This window comes from Pongo abelii, chromosome 7 (assembly GCF_028885655.2).
Source record: "Pongo abelii isolate AG06213 chromosome 7, NHGRI_mPonAbe1-v2.0_pri, whole genome shotgun sequence".
Lineage (NCBI taxonomy): Eukaryota > Metazoa > Chordata > Mammalia > Primates > Hominidae > Pongo > Pongo abelii.
Genome location: NC_071992.2, coordinates 53,832,466 through 53,848,666, shown reverse-complemented (window position 1 = coordinate 53,848,666; position 16,201 = coordinate 53,832,466). Strand labels below are relative to the sequence as shown.

The window sequence follows — 16,201 nt, the reverse complement described above, 5'->3', positions numbered from 1 at the left end:
CCCTTGATTTGGGACCTCAAATCATTTTAGGCTGCAAGTGTGACATGTTTGCATCTAGTATTTTGATGCCACCATTGTCCATTTGAATTGAGGGGCTGACTGTTACATCTAGCTTAGTAGTACAGGTTATTTGTTAGACTGTCTTATGCAAAGTTTCTCTCAAGTTAACCTACATCTTAAACACTGATAAAACTTAACAAATATTAAGCTGTTACTATTAGTTTTGGGACTAAGCTGAAAGTTCAGTACAGGAACCCTGTAATATTATCTTGTTGTTCAGATCCTTCTGGCATGATACGGCCTGCAGGTAAAAGAGAAGCTTTGTTATAGAACAATCACTGTATGTTCTGTGCTGGCTAAGGTTTTTTTTTAAAAAATAATTTTAAAATAGTGGCTGAAATTGAGTGATTCAGACTTGATCTGCTACAGTAACCCTTTCCTTTGAAATTTCATGTTTTTAGATTGGTGAACCTAATTCCCGACTGCAAAAGATTACTGACATTTTGGATTCCATTAAAGAAAAGGTAAAATGAATTACTATTTGTTAATAATTAACATATTTCTTTTCTCTTCCACAGTCTCTTAGCTCCCTTGAAAGACTTAGACATACGCTGCCTGCTTTGACGTTTGCAACATACTTGATGAAAAAAAGCAGAAGTAACCTATTACCATTTATCTTTTGAATGTAAAGGTCTTAAATTACCTAAAATAAACATGAATAAATATACTTATGCACAATTAGTCTCTGGTATTATATTAGAGTAAGACTTTAATTGTAACACATTTGAGGGACCACTTATATTAAAACAAACCTTATGCTTCTTAAATAAATCTATATGTTACTTTATCTAAAATTTTTAAGATGAGGATAGATGCTTTTTTAAAGATACTAAAGGAAGATATTAGATAATTCTAGATGCAGATATTCTATATTGTTGATGGAATTATAATGGATGTGCATGGATGTATGTTTTTTGAAGTCTATGTAAAGCTATCCCATTGTAATTTGTGGGAATTCTGTATGTTCCCCCAGGGTAAACAAACTCGATTCACAAATTTTGACCCATTATCTCTGCTTCCACCATCCTGGGACTACTGGACATATCCTGGTTCTCTTACAGTTCCACCTCTTCTTGAGAGTGTCACATGGATTGTTTTAAAGCAACCTATAAACATCAGCTCTCAACAGGTACATCATCTCTTCCAGGTTGATACTGATTCCCTCAGAGGAAACTGGGCTTTTTTTTTTTTTTTTTCAACCCTGCCCTTAATTTCTGCTGTGTTTTGAAGTCTGTGTTTTCCCTTTATTCATCAGATGGGTGGTTGGGCTAGATGAGATCTATGTCCCTTTCATATTTGACCTGTGATTAGATGATTTATTTGCCACTTCTTAGAAATGTACATAGCAACACTGATGAAAGTGAAGCATCATTTTGAGCACTATAATCATTTGCTTTTGTTTTGTTGCTGTTTGTTTGATATGGGGATATAAACAGGCTGAGATAACAAACAAAAAATGGGGATATAAACAGGCTGAGATACAAACAAAAAAATCAGAGAGAGGCTACTTATAGAAGGTGACATTTTTCTTTCTGACCTTAGTCCCCACACCTGCTTCTACAAATTTCCAAGTGAAACTTGAGGACAGTGATTGGTGCAGTGCCCTAAGAAATGTGTGCCTGCTAAGTGTAAGAAGTTGTTGTTTTGTACGCTTAAAAGCTAGTTAAGTGGGTAGGCTGGGCACAGTGGATCCTGCCTGTAATCTCAGCACTTTGGGAGGCTGAGGTGGGTGGATCGCTTGAGTCCTGGAGTTCGAGACCAGCCTGGGTAAAACCCTGTCTCTACGAAAAATACAAAAAGTAGCCAGGTGTGGTGATGCGTGCCTATAGTCCCAGCTACTCAAGGGGTTGAGGTGAGAGGATTGCTCGAACCCAAGAGGTGGATGCTGCAGTGAGTCAGGATCATGCTGCTGCATTCCAGAGCAAGACTTTGTCTCAAAAAATTTTTTTTTGTTAAGAGGATGGATCGCATTTAAGTGTTCTTACTATAATTATAAGAAGAGGAAAGAGAGAGAAAGGGGAGGGGAATGAGAGGGAGAGAAGGAATTGTTGATCTTTTGGCATTTGTTGACAAAAACTTTTGTTGGGCTGTCTGAGGGGCTTAATGCTTAAGCGTTTGCAGAGAGGCTGTGGGGAGGCTCTTTCGGTGTAGACATCTACTCACTCATTCTTCTGTTAAAAACTTATGGAGCTTCCCCTGTAGGCCAAGAGTCTGCTAGACTCAGGATACCCAGTTTGTCAGCCATGCTGGTGTGGAGTCGGTGCAACCATACCTCACCCCAACCTTGAACTCCTGGGCTCAAGCCATTCGTCTTCCTGCCTCAGCCTCCCACGTAGCTTGAACTACAGGTGCATGCCACCATGCCTGGCTTTTTTTTTTGATAAATTTTGTATAGACAGGGTCTTGCATTATTGCTCTGATTGGTCTTGAAGTGATCCACTTCTGGCCTCAAATGATCCTTCTGCTTCGGCCTCCCAAAGTGCTAGGACTACAGGCATGAGCCACTGCACCTAGCCAGGATATCCAGTCTTTAACGTTCAGAAACTGTGCTTGGAGCGCTGAACCATGGGGCTGGCCAATCTGATGGGTGGATGCTGTGTGTTCTTGGATGCTGTGCTTCTTCACTGGTTTTGTTTTTGTTGTTCTTTTTGAATTAGGTGCAATATCTTAGCATGAACATAGTCTAGTAATTTTTGCAGCTAATAAAGTACACATGTACTGGGCTTGCCCACCTGCCTACCTGTTTATTTTTCCTCCTAATGATACCAGAGCTGGCCCACCTTTACCGAGATCATTTCAGGCAGCATTTCCCCTTGGGACACTGAACACATCCTTCCTTTTGTTGGGTGTTTCTCCTTGTTGACCTTGTCTCTAGGATTAAAGGCAAATAATAACCTAGTGCATACATTTTTAAAACATTTTACAAAGGTCTGTATAGAAATCCAGAGCTTGACTGACATGAAAACTCCTGTGAATTTTTTCTATCATTGTATCATGAGAAAAATGACCTGTTACTGATTCAGAGTCCTTAATAAGGAAATTCATTTTTCTCCCTGTCACATGCTAAATGGTTTACTTTTATATTTCTTTATTAAATTTGAACTGAATAATATTAAGAATGAATAAACTATAGCATCAAGGTAGTTAATAAGGGAATCATGTTTTCCCTCTATCTCAAGGATGCTGTTATTTCTTAAAGCCACTTGGAAAATAACTTTTTGTTTAGTTTTGTTTTTTGTTTTCAATCCACCAGTGATTTGGAAGAGAATATATCAAAATATATAGTTTAGTTCCTTAAAAATAATAAAGTTAACCTTATTAAAAATATCTACCTGCAAGTTTAGGAATTGTGAGTGCCTAGCTGAGGATTCACTACTTTGTCTTATCTGAGGCTCAATGGATTACTATTATCAATGTGGCTTTTATGCAGAGCAGTATATAAAATAATAGCTGTGTTTTAGAGCTCTGAAGTGATTGTTAATTCACTTTGGAGCATTGACTTAAATCTCCTATAGTAGGAACACTTTCACGTATTTTAGTTTTTAACCAAATTGAGAAAGTTATTTGAGTAACAATTCAATTTATTAAAATCTGATATTGTGGTAGTTTTAAAAGTTAAAGAATAAAGCAAAAGAAAAAAAATTCAGTCCCAGTCTAACCATGAAAAAATACCAGGCAAAACCCAGTCAGGGGACATTCTATAAAATAGTCAGTATTCTCAAGGTCGTTAAAACTGCCAAGGTCATCAAAAACAAGGTAAGTCTGAGATACTGTCACAATCAAGAAATGCCTAAGGAGATATGAATACTAAGTGTAGTGTTTTCCGGATTTTTTCCTAGGGTTTTCTCCACAATTTCTTGCCAAGTCACAGTTTGACCTAAGGGGCAAATCAGATGTTTTTCATTTTCTTTTTCTTTTTTTTTTTTTTTTTTTTTTCAGTGATAAAAATTTCCATTTATTTAAAGCTATTTATTGTAGCTGTAAAAGTGAAAGTATAGATAGTTGTCCTAATAAAATGGAAATGCAAATGTATAAAAAATAGAAATTAATTGCTAGACTCTTTAGTCTATGTTGTTCTTCACAGTATCCTTATGTACTTCTATTTTTTTTTCTTTTATTATTATTATTATTATTATTATACTTTAGGTTTTATGGTACATGTGCGCAATGTGCATGTTAGTTACATATGTATACATGTGCCATGCTGGTGCGCTGCACCCACCAACTCGTCATCTCGCATTAGGTATATCTCCCAATGCTATCCCTCCCCCCTCCCCCCACCCCACAACAGTCCCCAGAGTGTGATGTTCCCCTTCCTGTGTCCATGTGTTCTCATTGTTCAATTCCCACCTATGAGTGAGAATATGCGGTGTTTGGTTTTTTGTTCTTGCGATAGTTTACTGAGAATGATGATTAGTGCTGGAGAGGATGTGGAGAAATAGGAACACTTTTACACTGTTGGTGGGACTGTAAACTAGTTCAACCCTTGTGGAATTCAGTGTGGCGATTCCTCAGGGATCTAGAACTAGAAATTCCATTCGACCCAGCCATCCCATTACTGGGTATATACCCAAAGGACTATAAATCATGCTGCTATAAAGACACATGCACACGTATGTTTATTGCGGCATTATTCACAATAGCAAAGACTTGGAACCAACCCAAATGTCCAACAATGATAGACTGGATTAAGAAAATGTGGCACATATACACCATGGAATACTATGCAGCCATAAAAAATGATGAGTTCATGTCCTTTGTAGGGACATGGATGAAATTGGAAATCATTTTCTTTTTCTTGATTTAAGTCCATTTTTCTCTCTCCGAGTCACTCATTGAGGACTAAATTCTTAACTGCCATGCCAGTGAGTGATAAATGTACTATTTTCTGATCCTTTTGAAGACAAGTCTGTCATTTTCTCTGGAGGGACAGCTTCTCTTGCCAAGTCTCTTTGGGTTATCCTAAATCATCAAAATTGGGTTACTTAGCTGAAATTCAATGTGCAAAATACTTGGCTTTGTTTCTACTCTCCTTTTAAAGAAAAACAACCCTCTTTTGTTTATTATGATATTATTTGCATGCAGTGAAACTCATGAATTTTAAGTGTGTGGTTGCTGATTTTGGTAACTGTATATAGACATGCTACAACTACTACAATCAAGATACAGTTCTCAACCACCGCGGTGGCTCACAGCTCTAATCCTAGCATTTTGGGAGGCCAAGGCGGGTGGATCACCTAAGGTCTGGAGTTCGAGACCAGCCTGGTGAACATGGTAAAACCCCATCTCTACTAAAAATACAAAAATTAGCCATGCATGGTGGTGCGTGCCTGTAATCCCAGCTACTCAGGAGGCCGAGGCAGGAGAATCGCTTGAACCTGGGAGGCAAGGTTGAAGTGAGCCCAGATTGTGCCGCTGTACTCCAGCCTGGGTAACAGAGCAAGACTATATCTCAAAATAAATAAATAAAAGATAGAGATCTCAGCCAAAAATTTTCTGGTGCTCTTTTGCAGTCCTTTACCTTCTTCACCATAGTCCTAGGCAACTACTGATGTGCTGTCACTAGAATTTAAATGAGTCATACAGTAGATTTTTGTGTTTGAGTTCTTTTACTGGTATAATCTTTTTAAGATTCACCCATTTTATTTTATTTTTTTCCTGAGACAGAGTCTGGCTCTGTTGCCCAGGCTGGAGTGGAGTGGCGAGATCTTGGCTCACTGCAACCTCTGCCTCCCATGTTCAAGTGATTCTGCTGCCTCAGCCTCCTGAGTAGCTGGAACTGCAGGCATGCATCACCACGCCCGGCCAATTTTTGTATTTTTAGTAGAGATGGGGTTTCACCATGTTGGCTGGGCTGGTCTTGGACTCCTGGCCTCAAGTGATCTACCCATCTCGGCCTCCCAAAGTGCTGGGATTACAGGTGTGACCCATGGTACCTGACCCATTTCATTAATTTTTATTACTGTGTAATATTCCATGGTATGGATATATTATATTTTTAAAAAATATATTTCACAGTTGATGGACATTTGGCTTGCTTTCAATTTTTGGCCATTATGAATAATAGCAATCCATATATGCATATTAGGAGTAATTTGCTCACTTTTGTGTGGACACATTTGTATATGTCTTGTGTCAATACCTAGGACTGGAATTACTAGGTCATGTTTGTTTAATTTTGTAAAGTACTATTATATTGTTTTCTTTTCCTTTTTTTTTCTGAAGGAGTCTCGCATTGTTGCCCAGGCTGGAGTGCAGTGGTGTGATCTTGGTTCACTGTAACCACCACCTCCCGGGTTTAAAAGATTGTCCTACCTCAGGCTCCTGAGTAGCTGGGATTACAGGCACTCGCCACCACACCCAGCTAATTTTTGTATTTTTAGTAGAGACAGGATTTCATCATGTTAGCCATGCTGGTCTCAAACTCCCGACTTCAAGTGATTTGCCCACCTTGGCCCCCCAAAATGCTGGAATTACAGGCAAGAGCCACTGTGCCCAGCTGAGTAAATTACTACTATATTGTTTTCTAAAGTGGCTGTGTCATATTAAATTCCCACCAACAACATATGAGATTTCTAGTTGCTTCATACCCCTGCAAGCATTTGGCATTGTCAGTTTTTCTAACTTTAGGTATTCTAGTGGGTATGTGTGTGATTTTAATTTGCATTTATCTAGTGACCAATGATTTTGAACATTTTTTATATGCTTATTGGCTATGTATGTATCTCCTTTTGTTAAGTATCTGTTCAGATTATCTGTCCATTTTTACATTGGGTTGTGTGCAAGAGTTCTTTATATAGTCTGGATAACAGCTCTTTCTCAGGCTGGGCGCAGTGGCTCACTCCTGTAATCCCACTGAAAGAATCTCCCCGGGGCCTGAAAGCTTAAGGGAATGAATAACATTTCCCTCCTCAGGCCCAGTCCCAAGGCCCAAGGCCACTTGCTCCAGCAGCGTGCGTCAGCAAGATAGCAGAAGCAGGAAGAGAGCTGGCGGGAAGACACATACCCCCTGAAGATCTACAGGGAGGCAGTCTGGGTACTATGTAGCAGTCAGATCAGACTGGGACACTTCCTGTTTACAGAGAACTGTAAAACTCCTGCCCTGTCCTCACTTGGGACTGACGCCATAGGCCTCAGCCCATCTGCACCCAGGGATGCAAGGCTCTTGTATTGTTTCAAACCCCAAGAGCGCGCCAACAGACAACACGAGGTGGTGTGGAGCAACCGGCTGTTTTAATGAATGCCTGGGTGCAGACGGGCTGAGGTCTAAAATGGCGTCAGCCCCAAGTGAGGACAGGGCAGGCAGGGGTTTTATAGTCTCCTGTAAACAAGAAGTGTCTCAGTCTGATGTAACTGCTGCGTAGTACCTGGACGGCCTCCGTCTCGGTCTTCAGAGGGTATGTGTCTTCCGGCCAGCTCTCTTCCTGCTTCTGCTATCTTGCTGATGCACACTGCTGGCACCAGTGGCCTTGTGCCTTGGGACTGAGCCAAAGGAGGGAGGAGTTATTCACCCCCTGCCCAGCTTTCAGGACCCAGGGAGAATCTTTCATTCCTGTCTATTTGGTTATAGAAAAAAGGAAAAGCGATGACTTTCTCAATAACTACTTCAGGCATGACATAGGGGTGGCGTGAGCACCTTGGAAAAAGAAAAACTTAATTTTTGGGGTATTCTTGAGAGAAGGGTTCGTATCCATCATGTCGCTGTAGCAGGAGCATCATCTGGATTGTTTGGTGGCTAGTGGGATAACACAGGGGAGAAACAAGAGGAACCCAGTGATGAAGATTACTGTCCCTACCAGTATTTTAAATCCTCCTAAATTAGAGAACCACCCTCCTAGAAGGTTTGTTGGGTCCCATCCCTTCCAGGTTTGTACTGATACATGGGCTACTTTTCTGATGTTTGAAGCGATTTCTAGAACCGCTTTTCCGTTATCATCTATGTTAAGACAGCAATTAGAGATATTAAACTTACCATAGACCCCACCTTCTTCTGCTAGTAAGTAGTCTAGTGGTAGCCTGTTTTGTTACGAGAGCATTTCTAGGGCTGAGGTGGTTTGGTTAGTGATTATCTTTAGAACAGCTGGTAGTCTAATTGTTCTATTTAGCATATATATGGAAGTGCAATAACCCCCATGAACCATCCTCAGCCCAAGTGGCAGGACCGTAATATTCCATGATCCGTTGCGGAGGCCACTCGTCCTCTTGCCATCTTTGGCTCCCTTCTACCTCCAAGGATTGTTTTTCTCTGGCTAGGTTATACACAGGGACTCCGAGGATGTTGCCCGCCTGCTTTGAAAGTAAAAAGAATCCAGGTTTAATTGTGCCTAGGAAGCAAGTACCTTGCTAGGGATAAGGTAGCCATGAGTATGCCTGGGTTCCACATATCCAAAGGAATCCGTCAGAGGCAATCCATTGGAGGCTGGTGTTCATAGGATTGTCCCACAGTGCACTTAGGCTGGGGTATGCCTCATAAGGGTTGTGGTGTTTGTACAGTATCAGGCCTTTTTTGACAAGACATAATTGAGGTAGCTTAAGTTAGAAGGAGACCAAGCTCCGTGGGGTAATTTTGGCCACCCCTCTGCTGTGGAGGCGTTGACTGTTAGGGTTTGGTGACAGGGGCTTTCACCTATGGCATGATGAGTTTTATCATTCCACTTGCGGGATATGCACACCGTCCCTGTTACTGGAAGTGTCCAGGACTGTGCGCATTCCTGAGGAGTGAAAGTGAGGCTGGAGTTTTGGGATGCTAGTAAGTAAGGGGGATTGTCTATCCCATACCATGGCCACTGTTGACTCATACGGGCTTCCCTGCATACCTAGCAATTGGACACATTCATGGTAAGGACGGTGCGTTCCCCTAGATCTACAAACAAGTTTTTTCCTGCCTTGGGAAGTGATACGTCTGCTTGTAGTTTTGTATAAAGGGATGGAAATGCCACGGGTGATTTTGGAGAGGAGTTGTTGGCTTTTGTTTTGGCTATAATCTGTTCTCTCCTTGTATCCTCTAGCACTTGAGTTTTTACTCCCCATTGTCCATTTGTGGTGAAGCAAAGCCACTGCTTACCTTTTGGACAAATAGTCCCATTACGACTGCCAGATACTCCTAGATTTTTTACTTTATATTAACTTTTCCCTGATTCAACACATTCCTTGATTAAGATTCCATAACAGGATTTTTCTATATAAGTATAGTAAGTAAAGGATTGTCGTATTTTTCCTCCATAGTGGAAAGACTGATAATGAGAGGTGACAGTGTGCTGGCAGTCCTCGCAGCCCCTGCTCACTCTACGCGCCTCCTCTGCCTGGGCTCCCACTTTGGCGGCACTTGAGGAGCCCTTCAGCCTGTGGCTGCACTGTGGGGGCCCCTTTCTGGGCTGGCCAAGGCCGGAGCTGGCTCCCTCAGCTTGCTGGGAGGTGTGGAGTGAGAGGCGTGGGCGGCAACTGGGGCTGCCGGCGGTGCTTGTGTTCCAGCGCCAGTTGCGGGTGGGCGTGGACTCGGTGGGCCCCGCAGCGGTGGGCAGGCCCGCCTACCCCGGGCAGTGAGGGGCTTAGCACCTGGGCCAGCAGCTACTGTGCTCAATTTTTCACCAGGCCTTAGCTGCCTTCCCGCAGGGCAGGGCTCGGGACCTGCAGCCTGCCATGCCTGAGCCTCCCCCCAACCTCCGTGGGCTCCTGTGCGGCCGAGCCTCCCCGAGAAGCACCACCCCCTGCTCCACGGTGCCCGGTCCCATCGACCACCCAGGGGCTGAGGAGTGCTGGCTCATGGCTCTGGGACTGGCAGGGAGCTCCACCTGCGGCCCTGGTGCAGCATCCACTGGGTGAAGCCAGCTGGGCTCCTGAGTCTGGTGGGGACTTGGAGAGCATTTATGTCTAGCTAAGGGATTGTAAATACACCAATTGGCACTCTGTATCTAGCTCAAGGTTTGTAAACACACCAATGAGCACCCTGTGTCTAGCTCACGGTTTGTGAATGCACAAATCAGCACTCTGTATCTAGCTACTCTGGTGGGGACTTGGAGAACCTTTGTGTCTAGCTCAGGGATTGTAAAGGCACCAATCAGTGCCCTGTCAAAATAGACCACTCGGCTCTCTGTAAAATGGACCAATCAGCAGGATGTGGGTGGGGCCAGATAAGAGAATAAAAGCAGGCTGCTGGAGCCCACAATGGCAACCCCGCTGGGGTCCCCTTCCACACTGTGAAAGCTTTGTTCTTTTGCTCTTTGCAATAAATCTTGCTGCTGCTCACTCTTTGGGTCCACACTGCCTTTATGAGCTGTAACACTCACCGCAAAGGTCTGTAGCTTCACTCCTGAAGCCAGCGAGACCACAAACCCACCAGAAGGAAGAAACTCCGAGCACATCCAAACATCACACGCTGCGTTTAGGAACTGTAACACTCAGGGCGAGGGTCCGCAGCTTCATTCTTGAAGTCAGTGAGACCAAGAATCCGCCAATTCCAGACACAGTAACACTCACAGCAGCTCAGAGGGGCTGCTGTGGACAGTAGGGCGGGTACTGATACCAGATGCAAGGCTCTTGTATCACTTCGAACCCCAAGAGCACACCAACAGAACACGAGGTGGTGTGGAGCAACACGAGGTTTTATTGAGCGCCGTGGTGCAGACGGGCTGAGGCCTAAAATGGCATCAGCCCCAAGTGAGGATGGGGCAGAGGTTTTATAGTCCTCTGTAAACAGAAGTGTCCCAGTCTGACGTGACTGCTGCATAGTACACGGACAGCCTCCCTCTCAGTCTTCAGAGGGTATGTGTCTCCCAGCCAGCTCTCTTCCTGCTTCTGCTATCTTGGTGATGCACACTGCTGGAGCAAGTGGCCTTGCACCTTGGGACTGGGCCTGAGGAGGGAGAAGTTATTCATTCCCTTAAACTTTCAGGCCCTGGGGAGAATCTTTCACCCAGCAGTTTGAAAGGCTGAGGCGGGAGGATCACTTGAGGCCAGGAGTTCAAGACCAGTCTGGCCAACATAGCGCAACCCTGTCTCCACTTAAAAAAAAAAAAATTAGCTGGGCGTGGTGTCGCCTGCCTGTAACCTCAGCTACTCCAGACGCTGAGGCATGAGAATCGCTTGAACCCAGGAGGCGGAGGTTGCAGTGAGTCGAGATTATGCCACTGCAATCCAGCCTGGGTGACAGAGCGAGACTCTATCTCAAAAAAAAAAAAAAGTGATTCCTTGGGCCTTATTAGAAATTCCAGTTCACAAGTTTGGGGTAGGGTCCAGGGATCTGAATTTTTAAGAATGAACTCAAAAGTATTTTCATTCAGATGCTTTGGGACCACCCCTCCCAAAACTGGCTTAGAGTGAGACATGCGTGTGCACGTAATAGATCCATCTAGGAAGGTTAGTTAGAACTGCGTGGGCAAGGGGCTTGGAAGCCATGCTGACACATTTGTTTTGGGTGCCTACAAAAATGTTAGAACTGTGATGTATTATAGGGATGTATTTGGAAATGTTTACACTAAAATGAGACGATGTTTGGAATTTGCTTAAAAATAGCCTAGTTTGGGTAGGATGGCAAATGGAAAAAGAGCTTTGGTGGGAGAACGGATGGAAAAATTGGCTGTGTGTTGAAGCTAGGTCGTGGATTCCTGGTGATTTATGATGTTGCTTTTTCTACCTTTGTGTACTTTTGAACATTTACATAATAAAAAGTAAATTAAAAGGATAGGGGAAAATAAGGAAACAGAAAACAAGTTTCTCTGTGGTTAGTGCATGGCTTGTCAAGATGGCTTATTTATTGAAACTTCTCAGCTACCTCTCAAGTTTCTCATCTGTAAAAGGGGATAATTATATATTATTGACAGGGGTATTTTGACTGAGGTAATGTAAAGCACTTAACACAGTGCCCAGTCCATTATGTTCCATAACAGAACTTATTTTTATTATTACTCAATTTTGGCAGGCAGTGGAGTGCTATCAAAGAGGTTTGAGCATGAGAGTGGCATAAAGCTGTTTACAGAACCATAGAAGAGTATTTTAGCTTATTGGAGTTGCTACACAATGAAATTACAATTTCAGCATTAGAGTCAAGGAAACCAGCAAAACAGGTCATACGTGCTTCAGCCTCAAGGCTGAACTGGGAACATTTCTACTGGGAACCTGTAGGTTCTGAGTCAGCTTTAGTGACAGAGGTGCAGCTTTGCTGCCTGAATAAGGCCTGGAACCACATAAGGGGACAAGACTGGTGGGAACCAGCCAGAGATGTGCATTTTAAGGCCAGGGCAGTATTGGAGGACACCCAGAGCCAACAGAAGCAAATCTGAATGAGGACTGGCAAATACAGGGTCGACCTAGCTGGGCTAAATGATTGTGAGACCCAGTTATAAGGGGAAGGGGTTTGGCGAGATATCAGGACAGGTCTAGGGACTCTTACCAAAATACACAGGCTGGTCAGAGAAGGAGCTGAAGTCAGATCCAATTCTAGACTGGTGAGCTGAAAGTGCTTCTGGGACAGGGAGCCATGATCAACTTTCAGAGGGGTTGAACTCCCAGAGGGGCAGGAGCTAGGGTTGTGGGAGAAAAATAAAGCCAATATCTTCAGAAGACTCAGCGGTATCACTGTGGAGGCAGGTTGCTTGATGAGGCCTGTGGACTCATGCTTTAATTCAGGACTCAGAATTCCTGCACAGCCACCTGGAATGACCACTCCAGACAGACCTGGATTGTCATGATCTGCAGAAGGCTAGGTATCTTTCCTATGGTCTCAGAGGTTAGATTTTATTAGCCTCTGCTATTTGACTTGACCAGAGATTCTCTTCAGCCTCATGTGGTTTTAGCTATGATGATCTGGTCTAATGAAACATGAGTAATAGTACGTTGTAAACACTTGTCTCCTTCCCATATCTGTACTTAAAAAAAAAAACCTCAAAATGGCCGGGTGCGGTGGCTCCCGCCTGTAATCCCATCACTTTGGGAGGCTGAGGAGGGCGGATCATGAGGTCAAGAGATCGAGAGCATCCTGGCCAACATGGTGAAACCCCATCTCTACTAAAAATACAAAAATTAGCTGGGCATGGTGGCACGTGCCTGTAGTCAGTCCCAGCTACTTGGGAGGCTGAGGCAGGAGAATTGCTTGAACCTGGGAGGTGGAGGTTGCAGTGAGCTGAGATCCTGCCATTGCACTCCAGCCTGGTGACACAGCGAGACTCTGTCTCAAAAAACAAACAAACAAACAAAACCCTCAAAATACCACATGTGGAAAACATGGTTGCTTGTATATATGATGGTTGATCCTATTGCCATAGAGCATGGTTATAAACTGTTGCCTATTTCTTATAAAGGACCTCTCTCTCCTCTGCCCCTGTCCTGGTTAGTACTGTACAAGAAACATTTTAGGCATCAGGTATTTGATGAAAACCTAAAGGATGTGAATTTGCTTGACTCTGAGATTAGATGGTTAACAAAATTTAGAGAATGTAGGTTCTCATTCCTAATAATTTGTCTTCATCAAAATAAAACAAACACCAAAGATTTTCTTTTATTAATTGACAGTATAATTTTGGTGCATATTTTTGAGAAGATAAAATTAGTTTTAATTTTTCCAACTTCACTTTAGACCTGTACTAAATCTTAATAAATAATATTAAGCCACCAAGGGATTGTTAAAAATTTATAAAACATATTTATAATAGAAAAGTTTTCAGCAACAAAAAATAGTGATGTAGGTTGATATGTATTGGCATGCAAAGATGGCTAGGATATATACTAAGTGAAAAAATTAGGTTTCAAAACAGCATATATAGTTGAGTTCATTTTTGTCATAAAATGTATGTATGTGTGTGTGTTTATAGATTGAAAAACATTGAAAAACTTTCTCTGATTTCTAAATATTTCCTCTTTAGGAATAAGAAAATAAGAAAATAAGAAATAAACCACACTCTAGATGTTTCCTCTTGTTGGCCAGGCTGGTCTTAAATTAAAAATGCTTATACATTTAATTTTGGAACCCGTAGGTATTTGTACAGTGATGAGAATTTAGCAAAAGAGTTGTTTTATTATATATGACATGTAACAGAAAATTTTCATTGCAGTATTTTTTGTTCCTGGTTATAGATGTATCTTAATTCTTTATGCAGGGTAATTCGTTAATATTGGTGGGAATTTCTATGCTGAAGCTAACTCTTTTCTTCTTCTACAGCTGGCCAAATTTCGCAGTCTCCTGTGCACAGCAGAGGGTGAAGCAGCAGCTTTTCTAGTGAGCAATCACCGCCCACCACAGCCTCTGAAGGGCCGCAAAGTGAGAGCCTCTTTCCATTAAAAATTGTCACCAGTGAACTCCCCCAAACATGGCTGTGGAGAGACAATGAAACAAATCAAAGCACAAAAGTATCTGCCAACATCTCCTTTGTGGAATTCTAATTTATAGGAAACATTTTACTATGAGCCTCAGTGTCACAAAGAAAACCAGATCTGTCTCTCTCTCTCTTTAATTTTTTTTTATTTTTTTAGTGATAGAGTCTCACTCTGTCACCTAGGCTGGATTGCAGTGGTACAATCTTGGCTAATTGCAGCCTCCATCTCCTGGACTCAAGTGATCCTCCCACCTCAGCCTCCAGAGTACATAGGACCACAGGCATGCACCAGCATGCCTGGCTAATTTTAATTAATTTATTTTTTTTAAGAAATGCAGTCTTGCTATGTTGCCCAGGCTGGTCTCTAGCTCCTGCCCTAAACTAAGCCTCCTGCCTTGGCCTCTCAAAGTGCTGGGATTTCAGGCATGGGCCATCAAGCCCAACTGACCCAGATCTCTTTGCTAACTTATCTGTTTCTTATTTGCACTCATGGATATTCACAGTAAGCATTGTTCGACATATATTAAAACCCATGAAATATGCCAACTTCAACCTGTGTGAAAATATAGTTAACATTGCAAACTTTAGAACGTATTAAAAATTTTACCTTGCCATAGAGACTGTATTAGTCACAGCTCTCAATGATGTTAGGTGGAAACTTATATCTCAAATGATAGGATTGTGATGCTTTTTTTGTAACAAGTGATTCTGCTTAATATTTTGTTATTCCAATTCATAAAAAGTAGGTTATGTTTTCCTATAAGGATAATTTTTGCAGTGATTATATTGCTATCTCTCATTGCATGATACCTTTAATAAAATGAACAATATAAGAGTTAAGGGCAATGGGATAAAACTACTTAATGGGTCTCCTCCACTGATCAACAATATTCCATATAGTCTTGGTGAGGAATTTCCCAGGATATAAATGGCTATTTACACTGTAATGAATTATACCATATATAATATTCACTCAGTAATGTTAATAATGAACTGGCTAATAATTGACAAGATGCAATGCCTGCCAGTTTATGACATTAACATGGTTTGAAACTAACATATGACATAGTATCAGTGCAGTCAGAGCTGCCCTCAGACATGAAGAACATGTTGCCCATTTTTGCCTGGTGTTTTGGCAGCAAAGCAGGAAGCAATTTTGTGTGGGTCATTGTTCTGTCAATTTGTGGAAAAAATTACTTCAGTCTCATATAAGTATATAATGGGTCCGTAAACCCTTCAACCCATTTCCATGGCAAAACTCACTTTTCTTTTTATACATGTCCCTCAGTCTCTTAATTTTATCAGGTGGAGCTTGATCTTAATTTTAACCTATTATCTTTTATTTTTGTTTGTTTTTGGTGGGGGATAAGAGTGGTGTTTCTTTTGCCCTTTCTGTTACAATCGGAGGGACACTAAGCATTAACTTAATAACCACATTTAAGACTTGAACACATGCTACACTTTTGTCATCTCCTGACATAACTTTACCTGAGTTTCCTTGATTTTGATGATTTGTTTCTTACATCTCTCTTCCTCTGGATGTAGTTTTTTTTTTTTGGATGGAGTCTTACACTGTCACCAAGGCTGGAGTACAGTGGCATGGTCGTGGCTCACTGCAACCTCCACCTCCCGGGTTCAAAGGATTCTCCTGCCTCAGCCTCTTGAGTGGTTGGGATTACAGGCACATGCCACCATACTTGGCTAATTTTTGTATTTTTAGTAGAGATGGGATTTTGCAATGTTGGCCAGGCTGGTCTCAAACTCCTGACCTCAAGTGATCTGCCTGCCTCAGCCTCTCAAATTGCTGGAATTGCAGGCATGAGCCACCACGCCTG

General features: G+C 42.2%; 1 protein-coding gene across 1 annotated transcript in view; it reads left to right on the top strand.

Moving 5' to 3' along the window:
* The window catches only part of LOC129060785 (carbonic anhydrase 13-like), a 36,340-nt gene extending 21,678 nt beyond the window's left edge, over positions 1-14,662 (top strand). The window contains exons 5-7 of the mRNA XM_054561063.1: positions 462-524; positions 1,034-1,189; positions 14,213-14,662. Coding sequence (XP_054417038.1) covers positions 462-524; positions 1,034-1,189; positions 14,213-14,332 — 339 coding nt within the window. The 3' untranslated portion in view covers positions 14,333-14,662. The remainder of the gene's footprint in view (positions 1-461; positions 525-1,033; positions 1,190-14,212) is intronic.
* Positions 14,663-16,201: the final 1,539 nt, after the last annotated feature.